A 22,466-nucleotide genomic window follows, 5' to 3' on the forward strand; every position below is an offset into this window, starting at 1 on the left:
AATCTGGGGAGAAGATTTCTAACCCAAAAAGTGCAAATGATGACTGGTTCTTGTTTTCTCTGTCTAAGGAAAATAGGACAACATTTGAAATTATCCTGAAGAACAAATTATGCTTACAACAGAGTGGACTTAATTTTGAATAATTTTATACCCTTTGGTTTTATTGGAACTAATAAATTGTTTGTATGGATTTATTGCTTATATTCAAAATGCCAAGCAGTGCTCCACTTTGTTCTACATCAGGTGTGGAAATGCACATTTTAAACCAAACTGCTACAACACTCATCACGCAGAATCAATTCTTGAAGACAATTTCACTTTCTATATTCCTACTAGCATTAAATAGATGGTTCCAACCAAGAGCTATTTACTATGGAAAGGGTATTTCTTTATCAGAATTGGTGATTACAACTGTCAAAAATGCCCTTATAACTTTCACATACTAAAGGTTATTATTTTACTGCTCTGTCATGTTTACAGTTATCAGTCACTGCTATTTATCAGGAAGCAGTGGTCGTTACACAGTTCAGTTTATTTTAATACTTCTAATGTATTTCTCAATTTGACATTTTTGGAATTTAACTTGGGTCATTAAAAGCTTATTCATTTGGTATCATTAATTTAAAGTGTTACTGTTTTTCTTCATTTTATTCATTAATTTTTTGGTGAAGGGCTGTGATCCACTTCTATATGGATTTCTCTATCTGCCTAGAAGCCTTCCCACCTAACCTCCACAGGAGCATTCCCTGCCTGGGAAAAGAACTCTGTTCTGCAGAGAGTGTGAGGCATCTTTACCAGTAAATGAACACAGGTGCTTCCACTGACTGACAGTCTACAAGGTACAGCTTTCCCTGAAGATAAATTGCTATCATGGGCCTCATAGAATGACCATGCAGAGTTTTTATTGGTGAAGGCAGCAGCTCATTGGAGTTTGGCCTCCAACATGAAACTATCTTCAAATTCATTCATCTTTGTCAAATGTATTACAGTTTAATTTTTCCTGTTTGGTTTCTATTTTTTTAATTAATTGTGCTAGTTTGAAAACAAACCAGTGGGAGATCACAAGTCAGAATTATAACTTATATAGGAAAATTAAAATAAATGCAATAGTATAAGAACACTGACAGAATCCGGATACAACCTGACACACAGGTTGTCAGGGTGTATCCTAGGTCCTAGTCAGGGTGGTGGTAGCAGTCCAGATGAAGTGGGCCTGTTGAAGCAGTGATCCTGTAGAATGGTCTGGTCTTCACCTGAAGGTCCAGTAGTGTAGCTCTTGTCCTCTGAAGGTCCCATAGGAAAGGGCTGCTTGTGCTGTTCCAAACCCCAGACTATATCCAGGTGGGAATGCTTGGCTCCTCCCCCTGAGTGGAGCATCTCACAATGGGCTGATGTAATTCTGTGGGTCATGTGGGTCCTTGATTGCCCATTAAACAGAGATAGCTCCCAGAGGGAGTTATCAGGGATGAGTCATGGTAGGAGATAACAAACACTGCCTCACCTGCTTTAACAGCTTGTGAAGATGATAATAGAATGCATGCTTTTGGTTACATCTTACATTGTAACCTAGGACATTAATAAATGAAGGAGTAAGATAGCTCAATTCTGTGATGCAGTGCATGGTTGTAACATATTGAATCTTTCTCTAGGCTGTTAGAACACCTTCTAGCATTACAATTGCGTTAAAAAAAGGTAGTTAGAAAGCAAAACTTTAAAAGAAGGACCTTTAGTTCAGGTCATTCTAAAAATGCATATCTTGGTCTATCTAGATTACTGGAATATTTATGATTTAATAAATTGAAACAAATTTAATTTAACTTTATTGCAACCTGTTCTGAAAGGTACACAATACTTTTTTAGGAGAAGTAACATGTAACAAAAAATAGCACACCAGTATATGCTTTTGCTCTGTCTAGGTGTAATTATTGACAGAACCACTCTAGATGTACATAGATGCATGGTATTTTTGTTTCCATAAAGAAAGTGCTCTCCCTCCCTGATGGCTGCATAGGGTGGTGTACATCTCAAGCTGTTTCAGTTCATTACTCTCTCTCTTCATTTCCGTCTATTCCCACTGCTGTTACTTTTCCTCACAGCCAGCCAGCCTGCCTTTATCTCTGTACCATATCAATGCCTCTTCCAAAGCTACATTCCAGGTATCTGCCATATGTGTGATTCAGACCCCATCAGATACTTTCTGTTGCCTTGATGACAGCATGTACCAAAGAAATTTTCTCTTTAACTTGGGACCAAGAAGGGCAGAGAGTAACAGATCCATCTCTGTCCTTTTATGAGATGCTTGGCCCAGTTGCATGCAAAGAAAACTCTGCTGTATTTAATTCTTTGTTTCTTTTTCTGGGCCATTGAAAGTCACAATCTTGTAGCACTGTGATCACTTCTGGAAGACCAAGCCTGCCCTAACTCCAGTTTTTTCTCTGCACTGCCATGGCTGTGCTGAGGTGCTGCAAGCGCTGAATTCACTGCCTGGGGTCATGAGCCTGGCTGCAAGAGCTGCAGCTCTAGCTCACACTGCTGAGACCAAAAGAAAGAGTCAGCCAAGAACCACTTCCTCTCTTTTATGGCTGCACCAAGGTTCCTCAGTTGTGACGTCTCTGTTACCTTTGGGCCTTGAGAGCATTTCTGTTGTAAGAACTGACACTGACATCAAGAACAACCATCTCTCTTCTGTGGCTTTGACAGGCCACTGGATCTGTGTGTAGCACTCACCCTGCTGCTGCTGCTGAGGCATGATTCCCTTTAGATGCTCCCTGGGAGCTTTGGGATGGATATTTCAGCATAGACACATGAGCATTTAATAGGAAATACTTTTGCAGTAGGACAGAACTGTTTTCCAGACAAGATCCTGTGTTTTGGAATCTGCATAGCATGGAGGATGTTAACATGGTATTACAGTGGTTACAGCCGAGGCATTTATCTCACATTGCAGTGCAGCTTTGGATCACACTTTTCTTGGTGGTGAGATTCTCTGCAGCCCTTTGAGTCACATGGCAGCATGTGACAGGTTGTGTGAGACTGTGAATACAGGTCTGCCTGTGCTATTTGAACTGCCCTAGGAGAAGACACCTTCTGAACATGAGAGGTGACATGTCCCTGTGCCATAGGAAAACCCAGATAGTAGTTGCTCTCCTGTTTTTCTTGTCCATCTAGTTTCCTTCTGATGCAACCATCACTCCAAGAACAGCAGCTTAGCCAAGAGTCTCTTGTGAAGGAAGTTTTAAATCCATATCTTAGAAGTTAGGCCAGTACAAAATCCATGCAAAGTGTTGGCCTCATCTCTACGGACACTGTGTCCAAGACACAACCAACAACACTGACGCCCTTGTATTGTAGCAATGCTTAAAATGGTATGTGGGAATGATCAACACTTGAAAAGCATGCTGGCAACCAGAACTAAGTGTTGGGAATCCAGTTCCTGAGTATCATAAACACCTTGAAAGCTCAGCTGTATCTTACTGTTGGATTACAGGTGGGAGATCTTGCTCAATACCCTGAAGACTGGTGCTGCAGGTGTTCTGGAATAGACCTCTTTAGTTCAGACATTGAGGAAAGACACCAGACCTCCTGCATAATCAGATGGTGTCCTTCGTTTCTCTTGGGTGTGTTCTGGGGCCTCTGGGCTGAGGAACATGCTCCTGCCAATTCCTCTCCTTCTGAGATAGAGCAAGACAGAACAGAGGTATCACCACCGTGGGGGCATTTAGACTAACAAGATCACTCTGGTACCTCAGCGCAGAGTCTAAACTTTACCTTACAATGTTCACAAAGGAAATATTTTGGAATAGAGCACACACTTGATGTCATGGGATGGATGCTGTGTGGCTCTCCTGTCTAAAGTGTGTCTGGGGTTTATAATCAAAATAATAGGTTCTATGCTTGTAATAATCTCAGCATTCTGAACTGGCATCAAGAGCTGGAAAAAGAAATTCCATATGACGTAAACGAAATCCTAGCTCAGATCAAAGTAGCATTAAACCTACAGATTTCTGTGGCCAAGTAATCTGCTCCCTCTCTCTGTCTCTACAGACTTGTGCACATGGCTAGTGGTTGCTAAACACAGTCGTCAGCATGTGCCATCTTCAATAGGTGTCACCATTTAGTGGAAGGGAGTTGTAGAAGTTTAGTGGAAGGGAGAAATGGGCTGCAGTCCAAAGAGCCCATCTGTGTGCTGGTGTTTGCAGTGACACATATATACACATATGGCTTGTAATGACATTTTGCATGCTCAGGATTATGAAGTTGTATGCTTCTGGGTGGATAAATCATCACACTCTGGTTAGAACTGAATCAAGCTCTGCCATTTCAACTATGCTTTTTCTAGCCTCCATGGAGGAAAAGTAATGTAAATTGAATTTAGAAGGTTCTCTGTGCTTTCATATGATATGAACTAAAGGCTTAAGTGCTTTAAATGCTTCCTTTTTGTTAACAGCAGACATTGAGAGTACTTTGAAGGCTCTCTGATGATGCTTGCTGAATATGTCTGAAGGGATCATAATGAAAATCTTATAGGGCAACCGAAGTCTACCTTGAAGGAAGGAAAACGTAAAAAATGCCTGTGTTCTGAATATCACAAGGAAAAGCTTATTAATGTCAAACCTTGAACTGCAGCAAATATCAATGCTAATGCAACCCAATTACACTTTAGAAACTGAAACTGAACACAAAGCTCAAGGGGCTGAGGGTAAGATCATCTTGCTTAACAAGTTATATCTACATTTTTCCCTGATGAATGAGAAATATACAGTTCATGTTCCTTTCCATGGTTACAGAAATCCAGAGCAAGCGTCAGGAAAGAAAGAGAAGAAGCACAGCAAATCCAGCCTACAGTGGACTCTTGGAAACAGAGGTACTTTATCATTCACTTTGTTTACTATGGTTCTATTTCATGTCAATAAAAGGTCTAAGTGTTTCTTACTACAAAAATATATATGAATGCAGAACCATAGTTACTTGTAAAGAGATACTGATGTAGAAAAGAAAGAAAAGATCTCATCTCAGTAACTATGCAACAGGTTTTCACCCTACAACATCACTTGCTCCAAACTAGAATTCATCTTAGTTTTAATAAAGGCCAAAAGGACTAAATTAATATGGGACCTAATTACTCTTTTACCTACAAAGGCAGTCCCTTTAGATTATAACTGGAGAACAGAAGCATTATATTCAAATGTGCATTGCTAATTCTCTTTTCCTGTGTGCCAAATAATAAATGGAGAACTTTGCTTTTTTTCTAGTGACATTCATAAAAGGGGTGCGTTGGTTTAAGAATCAGTGCGCTCTGCAGGAGTATAGAAGTCAGCATAATAAATATAATAATGCATAATTAAAAATAAAATGCTCTGGATAATCTCTGTTTTCTGGTACACTTACACTGTTGCATTTATAATAGTATCAGAATTTGGTCCTGCACAATACAGGATTGCAAACTTGGTGTAAAAGCAGGATATAAATAGGCTCAACTTTTTCTGAAATTTTTTTCTTTGTTTCTAAACAAACATATATGCATTTATTCAGCTAATTAAAATTTCACCTTTAAAATTTCAGCACAGTTTATGTTTACTGTCTGAACTTTCTACTGAAATGAAACTCAGTTGCAGCCAGCTCTCCATTTAAGCAATAACATTTCTCTGTGTTCTGAGTTCTTTAAGCCTAAAGAAAGGGATTGTTCTTTATTTAGGCCCAAGTGAATTTTTGGTATGCCAGCATTTCAGATTTCTGTCTTTGTTGGCAGATAGCAAACACGTGAGGCTAAGAAGAAGCTCACTGCTGCAGTCAAACTGCTGAGTCGCTTGATTGTTCTTTTTTTTGAAAGCATTGGAGATTTCTATACTCCAGAGCAGCTCTAGGCACTTGAGTTCTTCAGAATTCCTCAGCTATTTTCTTTAGTGCAAATACTGATGTCTATACACTCAGCATTTAACAGAGTAGGAACTTTAGCCTTGCTAGCATCAAATCTGTAGTGCCTTAGACCTTTTTGTCCTGATTATTAAAATACTTGCAGCAGAGTTTTGTGGCTGTAGCCAGACTGATGTTTGTGACAAACTCAGTTACTCTGGAGCAGAGGTGGAAGACAGGATGGCCTAGGTGTGCTGCACCCCTAGTTCATACTTCTCATCATATCTATTCTCAAAAGCATATGCTGAAATGAAGGATGGCATGGAGAAAGAAATGTCTGTGAAAGAGTCCTGTGGCTGATCAGCTGTGTCCTCATTAGGAGCTGTCATTAAGTACTGACCATGGGGAATGTCATTTAAGTAAAATGGAGGCAGATGGTTTTTCTCTGATCAATTAGCTGCTCAGACTGATTTGCTAATCAGTGAGTTGAGGTATTTGTGGCATTTCAGGCATTTTGGTGCACTTTAATTTAGTCTACTGAATGATCTTTAATTCATGATTGTTTAAATTCAAATTGCATATAAATTAGTCTTTTTATTTGCCAACACCCCTCAAAATGGCAGGAGCTCAGCATTTGTAGTGGTGATACTAACTTTGATTGCAAAAATGGGATCATGGTCTTATGTCTTCACTTGAATGGTGTGCTTTTTCTTTTCAAAGCTTTGTTCTTAAAAAAATGAGATACCGTTTTATTTTCCTACTCTCAGTAGCCTTTTTTTTTTCGTAAGAAAGGGTTACATTTCGGGCTGGTTATTTTTTGAAGAAAGAAACATCTATTCAAAATTTATTAACAGCCTAGCAGGCACCCATCTATAAGAGAATAGTTTTCTCACCGCAGAATAAATTATTTATTAGCAAAACCCCTCTAATTTTCTTCCAAGCAGAATCTAACAACATCTAATGGAGGAAAATGGTGCTGTTTCCAATCCTGCTGAACAAGTATTGGATGGCTTACAGGAACAATTCAGGGTTGTCTAGACTATTAATGAAGCCTGGCTTGCTACTGACCGCAGCTTGTGCCATCAGACAAGGCTGGCCATGGGCTGTGTTAGATGAGTTAAATATCTCAGACAGATTTGTGGTGCTCTGTGTTTGTAAGTTTGGTTATCTCAGCAGATTGAAATCACTGCCAGCTCCTCAAGATCCTGCACATTCACTTCTGAAAGGCAAATATTTTGCTAAGGGCCTCACTCATTGCTTGCAAATGCAGTATGTTCCTCTGAACTGTAGGCAGGTGTCACAAAGGTAGCAACGTTTTTCCTGCAGGTGAGAAATCCATCACCATTTCTAGATATGTAAATAAAGATGTCATCTCACAGCAACAATTTTCCCTTATGGACACTTTTGGGCTTGGAGTTAGTTTTGCTATAGCCTTGCTCTTACCAGCCCATGCAGCATATCCTGTAACCCCATCAATAAGATTTGCAATTTGTATTTCTCTCTTCTTAATAAAATCTAATGCACAATAAACCACTCTATGAAGAACTTGTTAGAAAGGTAAATCATGCAACTGTTTGTCTGTCTGTGTCAGTGGTCAGTCTAAGTAGCTTTTGGAGAGCTGGTTAAGTATGAGGGAAGCCCATGGAGATTGTTAATCTGAAATGTAAGAGACAACCAGAGCACTTTGCAATGACATGGGGGTTGGTTTCTTTTCCCTTGTAGCGGAAACGCCTTGCATCGAATTGTTTGAATAACCCCTTGTTCCTTTCAACGAGAGGTAAGTGTATTTTTAAATGGATATACTACTGTTCTAATGACATGTTAAAAATTTATTCGTAGGATTTCATATGAGTTACTGTTAGGATACCATAGGGCATTACTTTGTGCAATGTCCCTGCATTTTTTAGTATGAAGTGAAAATAGATTGTTTTCCTGCAAGAACAATGGAAAGATAAGGCTAAAGGTCACAATTGTGTAGAAACGGATCCAAAGCCTCTGCAATCAGTGGAAAATCTGATCTCTGGCACTTTAAGCACCATGCAGTGAGAGAACTTATGGAAGAGTGTTGCCAACCCCAAGTGCTTAAAAATATATATGGAAAAATAATTACTATTTTAGGCTTATCATTTGCCTCTTTCCACCAGCTTTAAGAAACTGCTCTCCATCCTCAAGTACTAGAAATTTCCCACACCTTTTGCTTCAATAACAAGTACTGAAAACCACAATTTTTCTGATTCCAAGAGGTGGAGCCATAAATCTAGACCTGATGACCTTGAAGATGCCTTCCAGTCTTGTATTTATAAGAACTTCAAATCTAAAAAATTTAATAGTAAATGTCTTGAGAATTAACAAGTCAGAGGAGCTGTTTGGGGATGCTGATGATTAACTCATGGAAAGAAGTGCATTTCAGGAAAAAATGTGCAACACACAGAAGACAAAGAGTTGGGACATGTGAGATGAAACACAGAGAATGCTGAGTATAGTTTAATTCTCCAGACAAGGCCCAGGTAGTATTTTAGGGAAGAAAGTGAGAAGCTTGAGTTGTATTTCAGAAAAGAAAACAAAGCGAGTAAAGAAATTTGATTCTGTCCTTGTCCTTGTTTTGCCTTTATAACTTACTCTCTACTGAGGTTCATTAGAGGTAAGGGAAGACAGAACTTTTTCTAAGTTAAATATTATTTCAGTATTAGGAGCATTTACAGGGGTAATTATAATTGAGACATGGAGTTTTGACAGTTTTTCAGTATTTGCTTGATCTCGCTGTCAAGTGTCATATTTAGTGCTTGAGATTCACCATTCTGCCTCTGCCTTGACTTCCTGCACCACAGGAGCACTGACTGAAAAGCAGCAGTGCTTCTCTCTACCTTCAAAACTTCATGTGCCAGATGCAGACACTTGGCCTACTTACCATATGCCTCTAATGCATTTGGTCTCAGAGGACAGGAGAGGTTATTACAGGAAACAGTTATGATAGCATGCCTCTTAGCAGGAGGCCAGGCTCATGTGAGCCCCAGTGGAAATAACATTATTCCTGGCTTAGTTTTATCTTCAAAATTAAATTTGTAATTTATTGTTTGTCTTACTTGTTTTTCCCATGTAAACACATGTGAGAAACCAGGACAGAATGGCGTAACAATGCAGCAAGCTGTGCTGCCAGCCCCTTGGTGGGTTTAAGTTAGGGTCTGATATCCCAGACATTCCTTTTGTGACATGTTTCCCATTTTATTTGCAAGGAAGCAGGCAAGTGACAGAGTTCTACTGATTCAGCTGTCTCAGAGCTTCCTGGAAATCAGCAACCTCTCGCCTTAATCATTAATTCCTCTTTGAGTCCTCTATCTTTGCTTTTTCCAGAATCCAGAACATGTGCTGGAGTTCTGCATATTCTAAGAATGTTAAGATGGACTTCTTTATAGCAGAATTCCCCACCTCAGCAAGGGTTTTTTTGGCACCAGCACTGTTTTGCTGGATGTTGTGCAAGCTCTGAGCTGAAGGCAGGTGCTGTCCCAGATTGTTTGGCTCTGCTGTGATGTAGTTCTCCAGCTTCAGTGCAGAGATGGCTACCCCTTCTCTTATAAAGTGCTTCTTTAAAAATATTGTCTTCAGTTTAATTTTTCAGCAAGTAGAAGAGGGAAGGGAACATGTTTAAAGAAGTTTAAAACTCTGTAGCAAAAGTGAGCTGAAAAGACAAATAAACAAACTAGAAAAAAATCCCCATGATGTCCAGGAAACAACTGTCATTTCTGGAAATACAGAAGAGGACAATTCTTGTAAATTTTGTTCAAAATGTCAATTAATCAGGATTCATTTATATGAAAATGTCTTATCTGAAATGAGGTCACATCTTCTGACATATATCATTTGTACAAAAGACTCATCAATTATGAAGCCTCTGTTTATTTGAGTAACATTTATATCCCCTGAGTAATCGTGATGTCATATAGTGGTGGATATTTGGGTGTGTATTTTTGGATATGAAGTAACATCTACAGATTTTTTAAGTGTGATTATTTCTAGAACTCATTGCCATAGTATACTACGATTCTTGGGAAAACTAGAGAAATTTATGGAAGAAAAAAATCTGTCAAAGACTGTTAAATATAAAAATGAGTGTGCAAGCTCAGGGTTGGGGAAGCACATAAAATGCCAGCATGAGAAGGATGGTTCAGGAATAGAAAGGTTTACTCAGTTCTTGCCCTGTTCTTGCACTCTCTACAGGAATGGCAGCACTGTGCACTGTTAGCAAAGATCACAGAGATTTACAGCCTGTGGTCCAGGTTAGGGAAAGCTGTTTCTTTATTCTCAAGTTCCTCTTCCTACATGTGTGTGAGGCCTACTCATGTGTACATCTTCACATGTATGCACACATCAGTGTGTAAAACCAACGGCAGGGGACTTCCAGGTGGGTCTGATATGAGGGATCACAATGGGACAGCTATATTCCCATTCTGATGAGAGAGGGAAATGAAGGAGGACAACAGAGAAATATCAGTTTGGTTGTCTCCACTTTAACCCAAAGAAAGGCCTGTCCATTAAGCATTTTTCACTGGGACAGTGTGCTCCAGCCCCTTGCAAGGACCCAAGGGAACAGCTGGAGCTGTGTCAGGGGAGGTTTAGACTGGATATCAAGAAAAGGCTCTTCCCCCAGATGGTGGTGGCGCACTGGACAGGCTCCCCAGGGAATGGTCACAGCCCCAAGGCTGCCACAGCTCCAGGAGATTTTGGACAACGTTCTCAGGCACAGGGTGGGATTGTTGAGGTGTCTGTGCAGGGCCAGGAGCTGGACTCCATGATCCTGATCGGTCCCTTCCAGCTTAGGATATTCTGTGATTCTATGAAATCAGCAGCAAAAATTACAACCAACTGTGCAGTTCCCATAAAGCTCTTAATGTTTTCTGGCTTTTTATTTTTGGACCAAAGTGTGTTGAATTCCACAATTTTTTTTTTTTTATGGAAGGCTTGGCCTGCTTTCCAGCAAGCTCTGTTGGTTCTTGTTCATATCAGGTTGTGAATACAAACACTACAGATTCATTCATCCAAAGGTCACTGGTGTTCTGGGCGGTAGCTGTTTGATGAGAAGGAGTTGATGATACCATCAGGCTCACTCCCACAAGGAGCTGACCATTTTGTTCAGGAATCAGCTCAACATTTAAACCTGTGTTTAATGATTAGTCAGAGGCACCTATTTAATACTTCACATTATGTTCAGGGCCAGCCTTTTCAACACCCAGAACACTGAGGTCCTCTAGGAGGACTTTTTGACTACTGGCATGTGGAGAGGAGTTCTGCATGAAAATTTCTGAAAATTTCAAATACCATGACCTTTTAGCATCAGACCTTTGGACATGGGATTCTTGCAAATGTGCATTTTTAATTCTCAAATGCTAATCCTTGCTGTTACATTCTTTCCTGCCAGCATTAATTTTGGCAATGTCCTGATCTCCTATGCCACATCTTGACTAAAATTACTCCCATAGCTGAGAACTAGCAACCGCTGCAGCAATGTATTTTCCACTAATCTGTTTTCTGCCCTTCTTTTATATGCTAGCAAATGAGGATCCATTCTGGAAGGTATGTGTGGCAAAGTTTATGTATTAGCAAGTATCTTTCTCATCACTGTGTATTCAGTGCTTGCTTCTGATTATTGTAGTTACTCTCAAGGTACCTAATTGCAGTATTCTCTTTTCCCACTTAACTAAATCTTAGCGTCCCTAGGCTAGAATTTCAGAGATGAACTCTTGGGCTTTCACATGCAAGGCTTGAGTTTAGTCCCTTTGTTGATTCCACTGACTGAAAAATTACTAGTCCAGATTTGTGGGTTTAATGAAAATTTTATAAGAAAAATGAGTAACTATTCTAGTTTGTAAAGATTAAATCTCCTTACATTGAGGTTAAAATTAAGATCCTTTGAGCAGGTAGTCTAAAGAGTAACATTTTAGAGAGTGATTTTTTGACAGGACTGGTTCAGAATTCAAGATACAAGCCATGAAACTTCTTAATTACTGCTCCTAAAAATGAAAATATTCTTTTGGAATTAAAAAACATATAAAATTACTATTCTCCTTCCTGGGAAACCAGCAGGAAATTTTTGATTTTTTATAATGATTCACAATCCATGAGAGTTTCAAAATCATGTCTCCTTTATTAAAATGCACTTAATTATAAAAAGAGTAATTAATGTTGCCACCAGATTAGCATAGCAATCTACTACATGACATTGTAACTTTGTTGATGAGTCTTAGTTCATGTAATGAATTGCTTCAGACAAAGCACTAATCAGTCTTGTTGGAGAAAGGTTGTCAGCAAGTCTGAGCAGAGAACAATTAGTACCAGGGAGAAAGAGGCCAGAGGAGTTCGCAAAAGAGGGTACATAGCCTAAGGGTGTGCTCCAGCCTCCTGTTTCCCCAGCTACCCTTTGAGGCAATGGGCATGAAACATGGAACTGTGCTTTTTCCCCAGAACCCTTTTCTTGCTTGCTTCCTTCTGCTTAGGGCATGAAGGACAAGTGATCCCCACATTAACTCTGACTCAAGATAGAGCCATGCACGGGGATACATGTGTTGTAGTAACACACTGGCAAAGAAAAAAGTGAAATAATTCCTGTGTCACAAACTGGCTATATTAGTTGACTCTCTCCTGTGTTTCATTAGTTGGGTTTTATGTTTCTGTTTCAATTTATGGAACTTGCTTCTGGCTTTTTTGTTGTTTGTTGCTATCATACATCTATTATTTCTATCTTCTATGTCTGTCAGGGTCGTTTTGACAATTAGATTTCATGTTTGAAGGAGTCTGTCTGCTGCAGTAGAGGCTTTGAATGCTGTATAGAGAGATGTTCTCAATGGATTGACTTTACCCAGGGCATCCTTCTCTTGCAGAACGAGATTCACCACGATGAACACTGCACTGCTTGCAAGCATGGAGTTAACTTGCAGCCCTGTGGCACATGTCCTAGAGCATATCACCTCAACTGCTTGGACCCACCCCTCAAAACTGCCCCCAAAGGGGTCTGGGTCTGCCCAAAGTGCCAACAGAAGGTAAGCTAGATGGAGCATGGAATACCAAGAAGGGAAAATGGGAGACACCTCAAATTTGTGTACCCCTAAACTAATCTAACCTATGGTCATAGCTCAGTGGACTACATTAGATAAAGAAATACTGAGAGGGTTTTAGTGGAGTTAGCAGTATTTATTTCTGGTATTTTCATCATCCTAGAGTTAGAATATACACAGAGTGCTGTAGCTTGCCTAAAATTGCTAAGAATTGTCCTCTTAAAATGTCTCTTCAGTTCTTTCGGCTCCTTTCTTTACAGTAACACCACTAGCATGTAGCCAGACAAAGAATGTAAATCTTAGAGATGACAGAGGCAGTGTCAGAAGGAGACACTGTTCACCAGTGGATCTGAAAGGTGTGAGGAGAAAACTTCCTTTTCTTTAAATCATGTTTGTTACACACAACTGTCCATCACAGTTTTGCTAATCTGTTAGCATAATCTGTTAGTTATATGCTAATCTTTCTAGTTGCAGTGAATAATGCTGATTGCACAAGCAAGAAAAAAATTACTAAAACACTAAGGTGTCACTAAAGTGTAGATTCTGTGCCACAGAGTTCCTTGTGCTTAGACTTGAGATCACTTTTATGTTCTGAGACAAGGACGCAAGTTCTGGTCCTGCCGCACTGTAAGGCTGGAGCAAACATTAATGTGTGTTTTTTGGAATCCTAACCATTTATTGTTTCCTGGGCTTATAGGTGTTAAAGAAAGATGACAATGTGCCATGGACTGGAACTCTGGCTATTGTTCACTCCTATGTTACTCATAAAACAGGTAGGGGTTAACTCAGCCACTGACAAGGGATTCCCTGCTCATGATGGGCAATGTCATTTGAGTCCTTCTTAGCAGAAATATCAAGGTGATGTTATAATGATGCCAGGTCTGATGGTATAGGTCATAGGGCCGTAAGTGACTGGGGAGAGCAGACTTTTTCTCTCCCCTTCCCTTTGGTCTGCTCCTTTGCCATCTTCTTCCTGTAAGGAAGTTGGGAGTGATCTCTCAGGAACTTCATTCTCTGGAGGAAGCTGTCATCAAAGTGGTGCCTTCTCTGGAACAGGGCTGGAAACAAGATTTTGAGGCAGCATCATTGTTTGTGAGGCACAGTCAAGCTAAGCAGAGCCACGTAATCGGGTGTGTAGCACACTGCCAGACTAGTGTCTCAGACACCACAGCAATACCAGCTTCTAACTGTTTCAGTATTATTTGTATGGCAGCTACTAGGGTCATATGCTGTTTGACAGCTGTGCATTGAGCATTATTCTTTTTTGGTTCCCTGATGCACTCTTACAATAATGCTGTTTGGGGCATTAGATCATATTTGTAAGGAGCTTTACGGAGGTCTGGCACAGTTACAATTGTGCTTTTCTGCCAGAGTCACTATTGCCATTCATGCCCCAAGAGGGGCTGGCCTCTTCTAAATACCATTCACCTCTTTCTTGGAGACCTCCAGGATCACATGTGGTCTAAGGATGAATTTTAATTAATCCTAAAGGTGCACTGTAGCTTTTGGGTTGTCCTGTGTGCTAACCGTTGACATAGACACATGCATAGAATCCCAGAAACATTTAGGTTGGAAAAGACCTCCAAGTTCATTGAGTCCAACCGGTAATTGATCCCACCTTGTCAACCAGCCCAGAGCACTGAGTACCATGTCCAGCCATTCCATGGACACCTCCAGGGATGAGGACTCCACCGCCTCCCTGGGCAGCCCCTTCCAATGCCCGACCACCCTTTTTGTGAAGAAATGCCTGCAAGCAGAAACTCCAGATTTCTGTGGCTGTACCTGCTGACAAAACTCACGATGCAAAATACCGGCTTCTGCTTTCTATCCTCAAGTGCACATTATGTCCTTTTCTTAACCTCTGCATCCTTAACCTTACTGTTCCACAGTCAAAGAAGAAGAGAAGCGAAAGTTGCTAAAGAGAAGCAGTGAGCTGAAGAGTGAGCATAGACAGTTAGAAGAAAAAGATCGACTTCTCAACAATGCAATGAAGGTAAGACACCTGACTGGGGACACAGTCTCCTGAAGAGATGTTTATAAAGAATTTAAGCCCCCCAAAAAATGGTATTTTATGGCTAGAAAATTATTCAAGCTCCCAAGCTATAGATTTTCAAGTATGAATGTGTTTCTCTCTGAGGAAGTACATGTGCATTTCCTTTATGCACAAAAGCAAGCCACTCTGGAGTGGCTTGAGGAGGAGAGATCACTTGAATTCCTGTGGCACACACACAAACAAAACTTCCCAAATAGCCATGGCTGTCTTCCTTGTAGTTGCATCCATAGCTCTGAGCTACCCAATGACTTCAAGGCACTTCCATCCTCTAGGTGAAAAGTTTAGTCACAAGGGTGTCCTCTGCTGGTAGCTGCTTGTCCATTAGTTCAAACCTCTTTATATTTATATAATATAATAAATATAATACTTTATATTAAGTAGAAATAACCATCTTTACTGAATGTTGTAACATCTCTCCATGACTGGAAATGGATTCACAAGTATTTTGTCTCTCCAAACTTACTTCAAAACTAGATGTTGTCTGTTGTCTGGAGGTGTCTCCCACACATATTGTGCCATTCTGGCTGAATGGGCTGAATTCAAAGCCGTAATTCCTACCCTTCATGGCTGAAGGAACTGATTTGGGGCTACCTCCCTCCTAAGAGGTAGCTGTTAGTTTGCATGGCAGTCTCAATAAATATTTGACACTTCCTTACTGGAAAAATCAAAGTGGCAGCTGCAGGAGTAACTGGTCACTGCTTGTTTTACCACTCCAGTTATTCAGAGGAGGCATGTTAAAATATTTATCACATAAAACAGAGTGGAAGAAAAAGCAATAACTTATTAAAAGACATCACTCTGGGGAATATTCCCTGTACATGTTTATAGCACTAATGGAACCACACGCATATGTAGTAGGTAGGAGAGTGCAATGGGCTGAGAAATTTGGAAAAAGAAAAGCTGTCAGCTATCAGGTGTGTGTCATGGCTATCAAAATCAGTAAAATTTCTACCTAAGCAGAATCAGGTTCGTTCAGTGGGCAACACTGTCTTATTTAAATGGTAATATCAACCAATGATTATATTTATTGGAAATGTATCCACTTGAAAGGAGAAAATAAATTAAAAGTGTCTCAGCACAGAGCAGTTTCATTCTGACATTTTAACAGAGATTTGTATGAAAAAGAACACTCTCATACACCTGACAGGTGCAATGGTAAAAATCTGAAATTTCATATCTCTAAGCCAACCTCTGAGCAGCTCCACACATTTGCTTTCCAAACAAGTTTATTTTCACGTGAGCATTTCCCAGTTCCCCAGGACTGGAGAATCCCCACCCCTGGGCAATCTGGACCATAGCCAAAGAGGAGCAATCTGCAGACAAGTAATTGGTTTGGTCAGAATCCTGGGCACACTGGGAGAAAGGAAACAGGTTTCAGATATTAGAGACCACTGTCCCCTTCCATCTCACAGACAGACTCAGGGTTTGGGTCTGTTCCTCACAGAAGAATGGGGCGCTGGATGCAGCAGTCTATGGTTGGGAAGGGAAAGGAGAATTACTGATTCTTCCTATCTCTTTTTGGAGAAATGGAAGATTTGGGATGCCTTTGTTTAGGTCCTGCTCTTGTGCCCATTTGCACAGAGGTTTGTATGGAACATTTCAAGTGATCACAGGGTGCAGTTTGGCTACCCCGAGGGACAAAAGCTTTCTTGTGACTGCTGTGGTGTAACAGTTGTGTCTTGGAGCAAAGTTATCTGCCGGAAAAATATTGGTATAATGTTCAGTGAGATTAATGGATCTTCACAGTTCCTATTCCCTGAAATGTGTGGCACATATGAAATGCATCCTGGTGAGGTTCACCCATCAAGCACTTATCAGGGTCCTTTGGTAAGAGTGAGAGACCTGAGGGGTGCCTTCTGTATTTTCAGTAATGCAGCTATTGCACTCCCATGCCAGGCATCTCTGTGGAGTGCAGAAGGCGCTCCTGCCAGGCTGTCTACAGGATGGAGTCGGAAATGTCCTCCAAGTGTGTTTCACCAGGGAAGAATGTTATTCCCTCAGACAGCTGCTGCAATGTGTGCAGTACTGGTGGTTACTCCATTTGTTAAGCTATGGTTTTGCTTTCCCCAAAGGAGAATATTCTTCATTTGAGCAGAATATGCACTCAAGGCACCAAAGGATGTCTGGAGAGATGTTTGACACCACTCTGAATGTATTCTCAGTCTTTCCTTCTCTCTCCCCTTCTCTTTATTTGACAGAAGTGCTTAGAGCTAAAAACCAGCCTGTTGGCCCAGCAGAAAGGGACTCAGTCATCACTGGAACGTCTCAAAACCCTCATTAGACTGATACAAAATGAGCAGATGATTCAGGTTACCATGACGACGACCACCACCACCTCCCTGCTATCCATCCCTTGGATCAAACCCTCCCCTGCCTCCGCTGCCATGCACAAAGCCTTGCAGCCATCACAGGGTAACAACTGACAAAGAGTCGGCTGTGCGAGGTCTAAGGAAGGGGGGACGAGAAACTTTATGCACGTGAGCATAGGAGAGATGAAACTGGAACCAAGACAAGAAGAAGCAATCTCAGTTTTGATACACTTAGAGACTTGCAGACCAGTCAGGCCAATTTGTAGGTCACTGTGGCAGCGGGTTCCCACAGAGCAGGTTGTGCTGCGGTTTTGTATTTGCCAAGACCTTCGGTGCTTATGACATTTTGTTTTGTTGTGTTGGCCTTAATGTATTTATGACTGAGGATGAACAGGAAAAGCATGGCCAATAGGAAGCGGGATAGCCTTTTGTGGTGGCAGACAGGCTTTCTGTTCTAAGCAGAAAGGCGTTAGTAAGGTATTAGAGAAGTAGTTGGGCTGAAAGCTATTTGTGTGTGGGGTATTCAGTGAGATAACCAGAAACTGAGCTACTTAGGACTTGACATGGATTGTTTTCAGAGGAACAAGTTTGGTCCCATTGATTCAGGTGACCTGGAACAGCATCACGGACACTCACAGAGCCTTGGAAACAAAAGATCATTTTTTTCCGTATTATTAGACTTGGGAATTGAAGATATTTAAATAAAGAAACTGTATGAAGTTAGCATTTCTAGTAAAATATTGAAGTATTTTCATGCTGATGCTTCTGTACATGCGTTCTGAAGTATTTAAAAAATACAACTGTAAAACTCCTTTTGCAGGTCCTTTTTACTTATTTTGCTATCAGTGTATTTTTCTCATGGAATTTTTTGTGCAAGGTTTAGCATAAACCATAACAGTGGATATCTTTGAAAGTTTGGGTTTCATTATTTAAAGAGATTATTTTGTGGTTTTCTTTCTTTTTTTTCATTTTGGATTCTTTTTTAAAGAAAAAAGCAAATAAATATTCTGGGGTTTGTTTCTTGTCAGTACAGATAATATGCCAAAAAGATAACTTTACATTTTTTGTACTGCATTTTTATTGTTAAAGGTATGTAACATGATTTAAAATTCTTTTTCTTTTTTTTTTTTTTTTTTCTTGTAGAAATATCTGCTGAAACGGTGCAGGAAAAAAAACTGCCTCAAGGGGTTGTTTCTCAAACTGGAGACTCGAACTTAAGACTTCTGGGGGAGGGACAGGGCATGGAAAATTAAAAGGGTTTGGGGGGATTTTGTTTCTGGAAATTTGCTTCCTTTTTAACATTTTGTTGGATTTTAGCATATTTGGGAAGTGTTTAGCATTAGCCTGAGAAAATCCCAGTTCACCTGCTTGTTTCACTAGCTGGTCTTCCTGATTCTGCAAGGTCCTGCCTGGCCCCCAGGGCCCCTGGAAAAGTGGTGATGGACACCTCAGTTTTCTCAACTGACACTCCCCAGTGCCATTTTTCTGTCTTTTTAAGTTCCCCATCAATTAGCACAACAGGTACTTATGGAAAGCAACCAGAGCAGGACACAAGGCTAGTCTCTCATATCAGCATATCACATGGTGCTGAATAGCTTTTTTTGTTTTTAATTTAAAAAATAAACACATGAGGGACTGGCTGTTTCTGTTGCCCATCACTAGGCAGCACATAGTCCCTTCAACCATTTTCACAACTCCGGGAGAAACTGTGCAGTACTATACAAATCTATTTTAATACACAACACTCGATTGAACAAGATTTTTATATTCTTTTATTGATGAACAAAGTGAACTAAGTAAAACACAGTTGTTATACATTGGTTAATGTATGCTAATTATGCATTCTGAGTGGCTTGCAATGTAAATGTTTTTAGGTTTAATGATTTTTTTTTTCCTTCTCAGACAAATTTAAAAAAAAGGAAAAGTGTGGAAGGTTGAATATGTGAAGAATTTCTGAAGAACTGTCTTCAACTGTTAAAAGTAGTTATTTTGAAAAGGGGACTGTCCAGTGGATAGTGTGCATAGAAAAAAAAAGTGTTTGTCTTAAATATGCCAATGTAGTTATACTTCTTTATGATGCATTAAACTTGACTGACAATTTCCTGGCATTGTCATGGTGGTCACTGCTACCGAGGGCCACAGCACGGCCTGCCCAGGGCCCGTTGAGGGACCCCCTCCCTGGCCAGACTCTCTCTGGGGGGGGGGGAAGAGACTGCTGCAGATTTCTCCACCGTGTTCGATTTTCAAACTTAAGCTGCAAGAATGAATACAGTACTTTCTGCTTGCTTTCTACCAGGAAGGTGGCCTCTTCCTTGAGGCCACTGTATCTCCCAGGCAGAGGCACCCTGTCCAGTCCCTTGCTTAGCTTCCCACCTCTTGGAATAATTGCCCATCTGCCAGACCCCTGGGCTTTGCTTTCATACCTGCACTCTCAGATGCTCTTCAAATGTGTGGTGACCCTATTTTGTAAAGTAATTTATAAATCACTTTATAACTAAAAAGAAAAAAGGAGAGACAGCCCGCACAGGCATTGGCTGGTTTCTGGCTGGTGGAAGGGATGGAACTTCTTCCCAATAAAATTAATCAAATTAAAGCAAAACACTGTCACAGCTACATAAAGCCTGTCACAGTGGCTAGTGCTTATGCAGAGCAGAAACAGAGGTGGGGTTTTCTTGTCAGGGGTAGGGGAAAGGGTATTTTTTTGTCTGGGAGTGTGTTGCCTTGTCTTCACCTCCTGGCAGTATCACCATTTTAATTTCAGGCTGCAATGGGGAGAGGAACTCAGCACTGCACTCCTGCTTCCCCTACAGTTCAGCTGCTCCCTCCTCCCTGCCAGCCCCTGCTACATGAAAGGCAGGCTGATTTTTCCTAATGTTGTTTCCAGTATTAGAAGACACCTCTCCTCCATGCCAGAAAACCCACCAAATCATATGTCATCATCATCATCATCATCATCATCATCACCTGTCTGCCACCACCCTAATCTTTAAACTCAGTGCTATGCTAACACACAGGAGCCATTTACAGAGCTCTGCATGTTGCCTTAATAATTAATGCAGTTGCAAGAGAGTGTAGCCTTTAATCTTTGCTAGTAATTTAAATTGCGGTTTTGGTGGAGATTTGCAGGAGCCATGGTAGCCTCCGTGTTCCTTACTGTGGCATGGGCATTGTTTTTGAAAAGAATCGGGAGCTGCAGGGTTCCCAGCCTTCCCTCCCAAGTGAAAGTTATCTTTGTAGCTATGCCAGACTTCACAACTTCAGGGCTCTTTATTTTACCGTGACAGACTGTTTTCTGTGCACAGGACCTTTTCACATGGCATCTTGCAGAGGATCTGCTCTGAAAATAGCCATTTAAATGGTGTGTTGTCTCCAAGCCTGTCAGTTTTGTATTTTGCACCTCTTCAAATGTAATTTCACCTATTCTTCCTCCTTACTGTCTCTTGTCCCTCAGAAATGAGAGGAAAAAGAACACTTCTGTCTGTTGGGAAGTAACACAGAGCAATGCCAGAATGAGCAATTTTTGTGTCAAGATCTCAGATGTTTCAAGGTTTCATACTCTTTAGAGGGAGAAGCCACTAGGACCTAAATGCTCAGAAGTCAAAGTCAAGACCTCTCAATTTTTTTTTTAGTATTTTGTTTACAATCACAGCAGCAATTTTTGGAAGATGTTGCAAGATGATTTCACAATAACATCAGCCCAGCAAGTGGCTTCTCTCATGGCAGACCTCTGTGTAAGGATAGCAACAGAAACTACAGCAGCTATATCAGGAGTTTATTCCACATGCCAGCCAGCTTTCTAGTAGTTTGATGGCTTATTAGGATCACTTAAACTTTTAGAAGAATGCATTTTAAACTGATACATACCTTTTGTTCTGTGTTCTGCATGTCATCTGCAGTTGGAAAGAAAGCCATGCTGAAATGAGTGGCAACAGCCACATCAGATAAAACTACTTAATCAAGTTTTTCCAACTGCAGCTTATTTTGCTTAGAAAACGAAGCCTGGCTTCTGAGATCAATCACTAGTGACTGACTGGTGCAAAGAGAAAATGCCAGACTCCCCTGGTGTAAGCCACTTTTAAGTTCACCATGGAGAAGATCACTAAAGTAAGAGTTGGGATTTTTTTCCTCCCTTAAAAAAGCAAACAAAAATTAAATTTTCCTGATAGGAAAAACTACAAAGCATACACAAGCTTGCTATAACACATTCTAGCCAGGGAGAAAGAAAACAAAAGATGCTATTGCCCTTTGAAGTTGTTGTTTGCATTTGCACTGGCAAATTGCAGATGATTCTTTGCTGTTTAAATGCAGCAGAAATACTGCACTCCAACCTTTGATTGAGCAGTTACCACAGAAATTTTAGTTCACTTTTGCATTTCATCTTTGGGCTTACAATGCTGCAATAAATCACCTTTCTCCTCAATATTCATGCTAGAAACACAGCTGACTGGCAGTCCAGCTGCAGTTGACACTCTTCCAGTTGCTGAGGTGGAAACTTCAATGTTCCCAGCACTGGTGCTATGTTGGTTCCACATGGGAACAGTGCCATTTCACTGCTGGTGTGTGGCCCTGTCCCCACTGTGTGGTTACCCTGCTAAGCAGGAGTGCTGCTGTGATGGCAGATCAGTGAGGCTGCTCTGGCTCACTCCTTGAACTCTGGAACTCCGCATGCTTTGCTTACCTCCCTCTCAGGGAGACGAAGGGAAATCTAAGCAGAGCACAGGGTGTCAAGCTAGAACCATGGCCAAGGCCCTGAAAATCAGTGACACCAGGTTCATTATTTTCCATTGGAGGATGATTGAAATAATAATTTAATGAGTGAGTCCAATATTTCTTTAAATACTAAATTCCCTTTCTCCCTCTCATTTTCCAAATTGGGGTGCTTTGTTGCACAGCAGCACCAGGGAGAACAAGAGACACAGGCCCAGAAAGTGACTTTGTGTCCCTGCATACAGGTGAGCAAAAGCTCCAAGCCTGGAGCAACAAGTGCCTGCAACAAGCCTTCCTCCATCTGCAGCCAAACATGGAAACCTTTAAGGTATCAAAGGAGTTGGGAGACCCTTACAATATCTCCCCAACATGAGGGTCCTGCTGCCAATGTGCTCCATGTTGTTGAAAACCCAGGGTTGTGATTTAAACTGTAGCTGCTGAAAAAGAAATGATGCATCCTTCACCCTGATGGGCTTTTGCATCCCTTCACGTGAGACC

At 40.8% G+C, this 22,466-nt stretch overlaps 1 protein-coding gene across 2 annotated transcripts in view; it reads left to right on the forward strand.

Moving 5' to 3' along the window:
• The window catches only part of PHF21B (PHD finger protein 21B), a 76,234-nt gene extending 56,865 nt beyond the window's left edge, over nt 1-19,369 (forward strand). For both annotated transcript variants that reach the window (XM_010410197.4, XM_010410201.4), the window contains 7 exons: nt 4,788-4,864; nt 7,576-7,630; nt 11,399-11,421; nt 12,726-12,884; nt 13,597-13,672; nt 14,789-14,892; nt 17,151-19,369. In XM_010410197.4, the coding sequence (XP_010408499.1) occupies nt 4,788-4,864; nt 7,576-7,630; nt 11,399-11,421; nt 12,726-12,884; nt 13,597-13,672; nt 14,789-14,892; nt 17,151-17,375 (719 nt within the window). In that variant the 3' untranslated portion in view covers nt 17,376-19,369. The remainder of the gene's footprint in view (nt 1-4,787; nt 4,865-7,575; nt 7,631-11,398; nt 11,422-12,725; nt 12,885-13,596; nt 13,673-14,788; nt 14,893-17,150) is intronic.
• The last annotated feature ends 3,097 nt before the right edge of the window (nt 19,370-22,466 follow it).

This window comes from Corvus cornix, chromosome 1A (assembly GCF_000738735.6).
Source record: "Corvus cornix cornix isolate S_Up_H32 chromosome 1A, ASM73873v5, whole genome shotgun sequence".
Taxonomy (NCBI): Eukaryota; Metazoa; Chordata; class Aves; order Passeriformes; family Corvidae; genus Corvus; species Corvus cornix.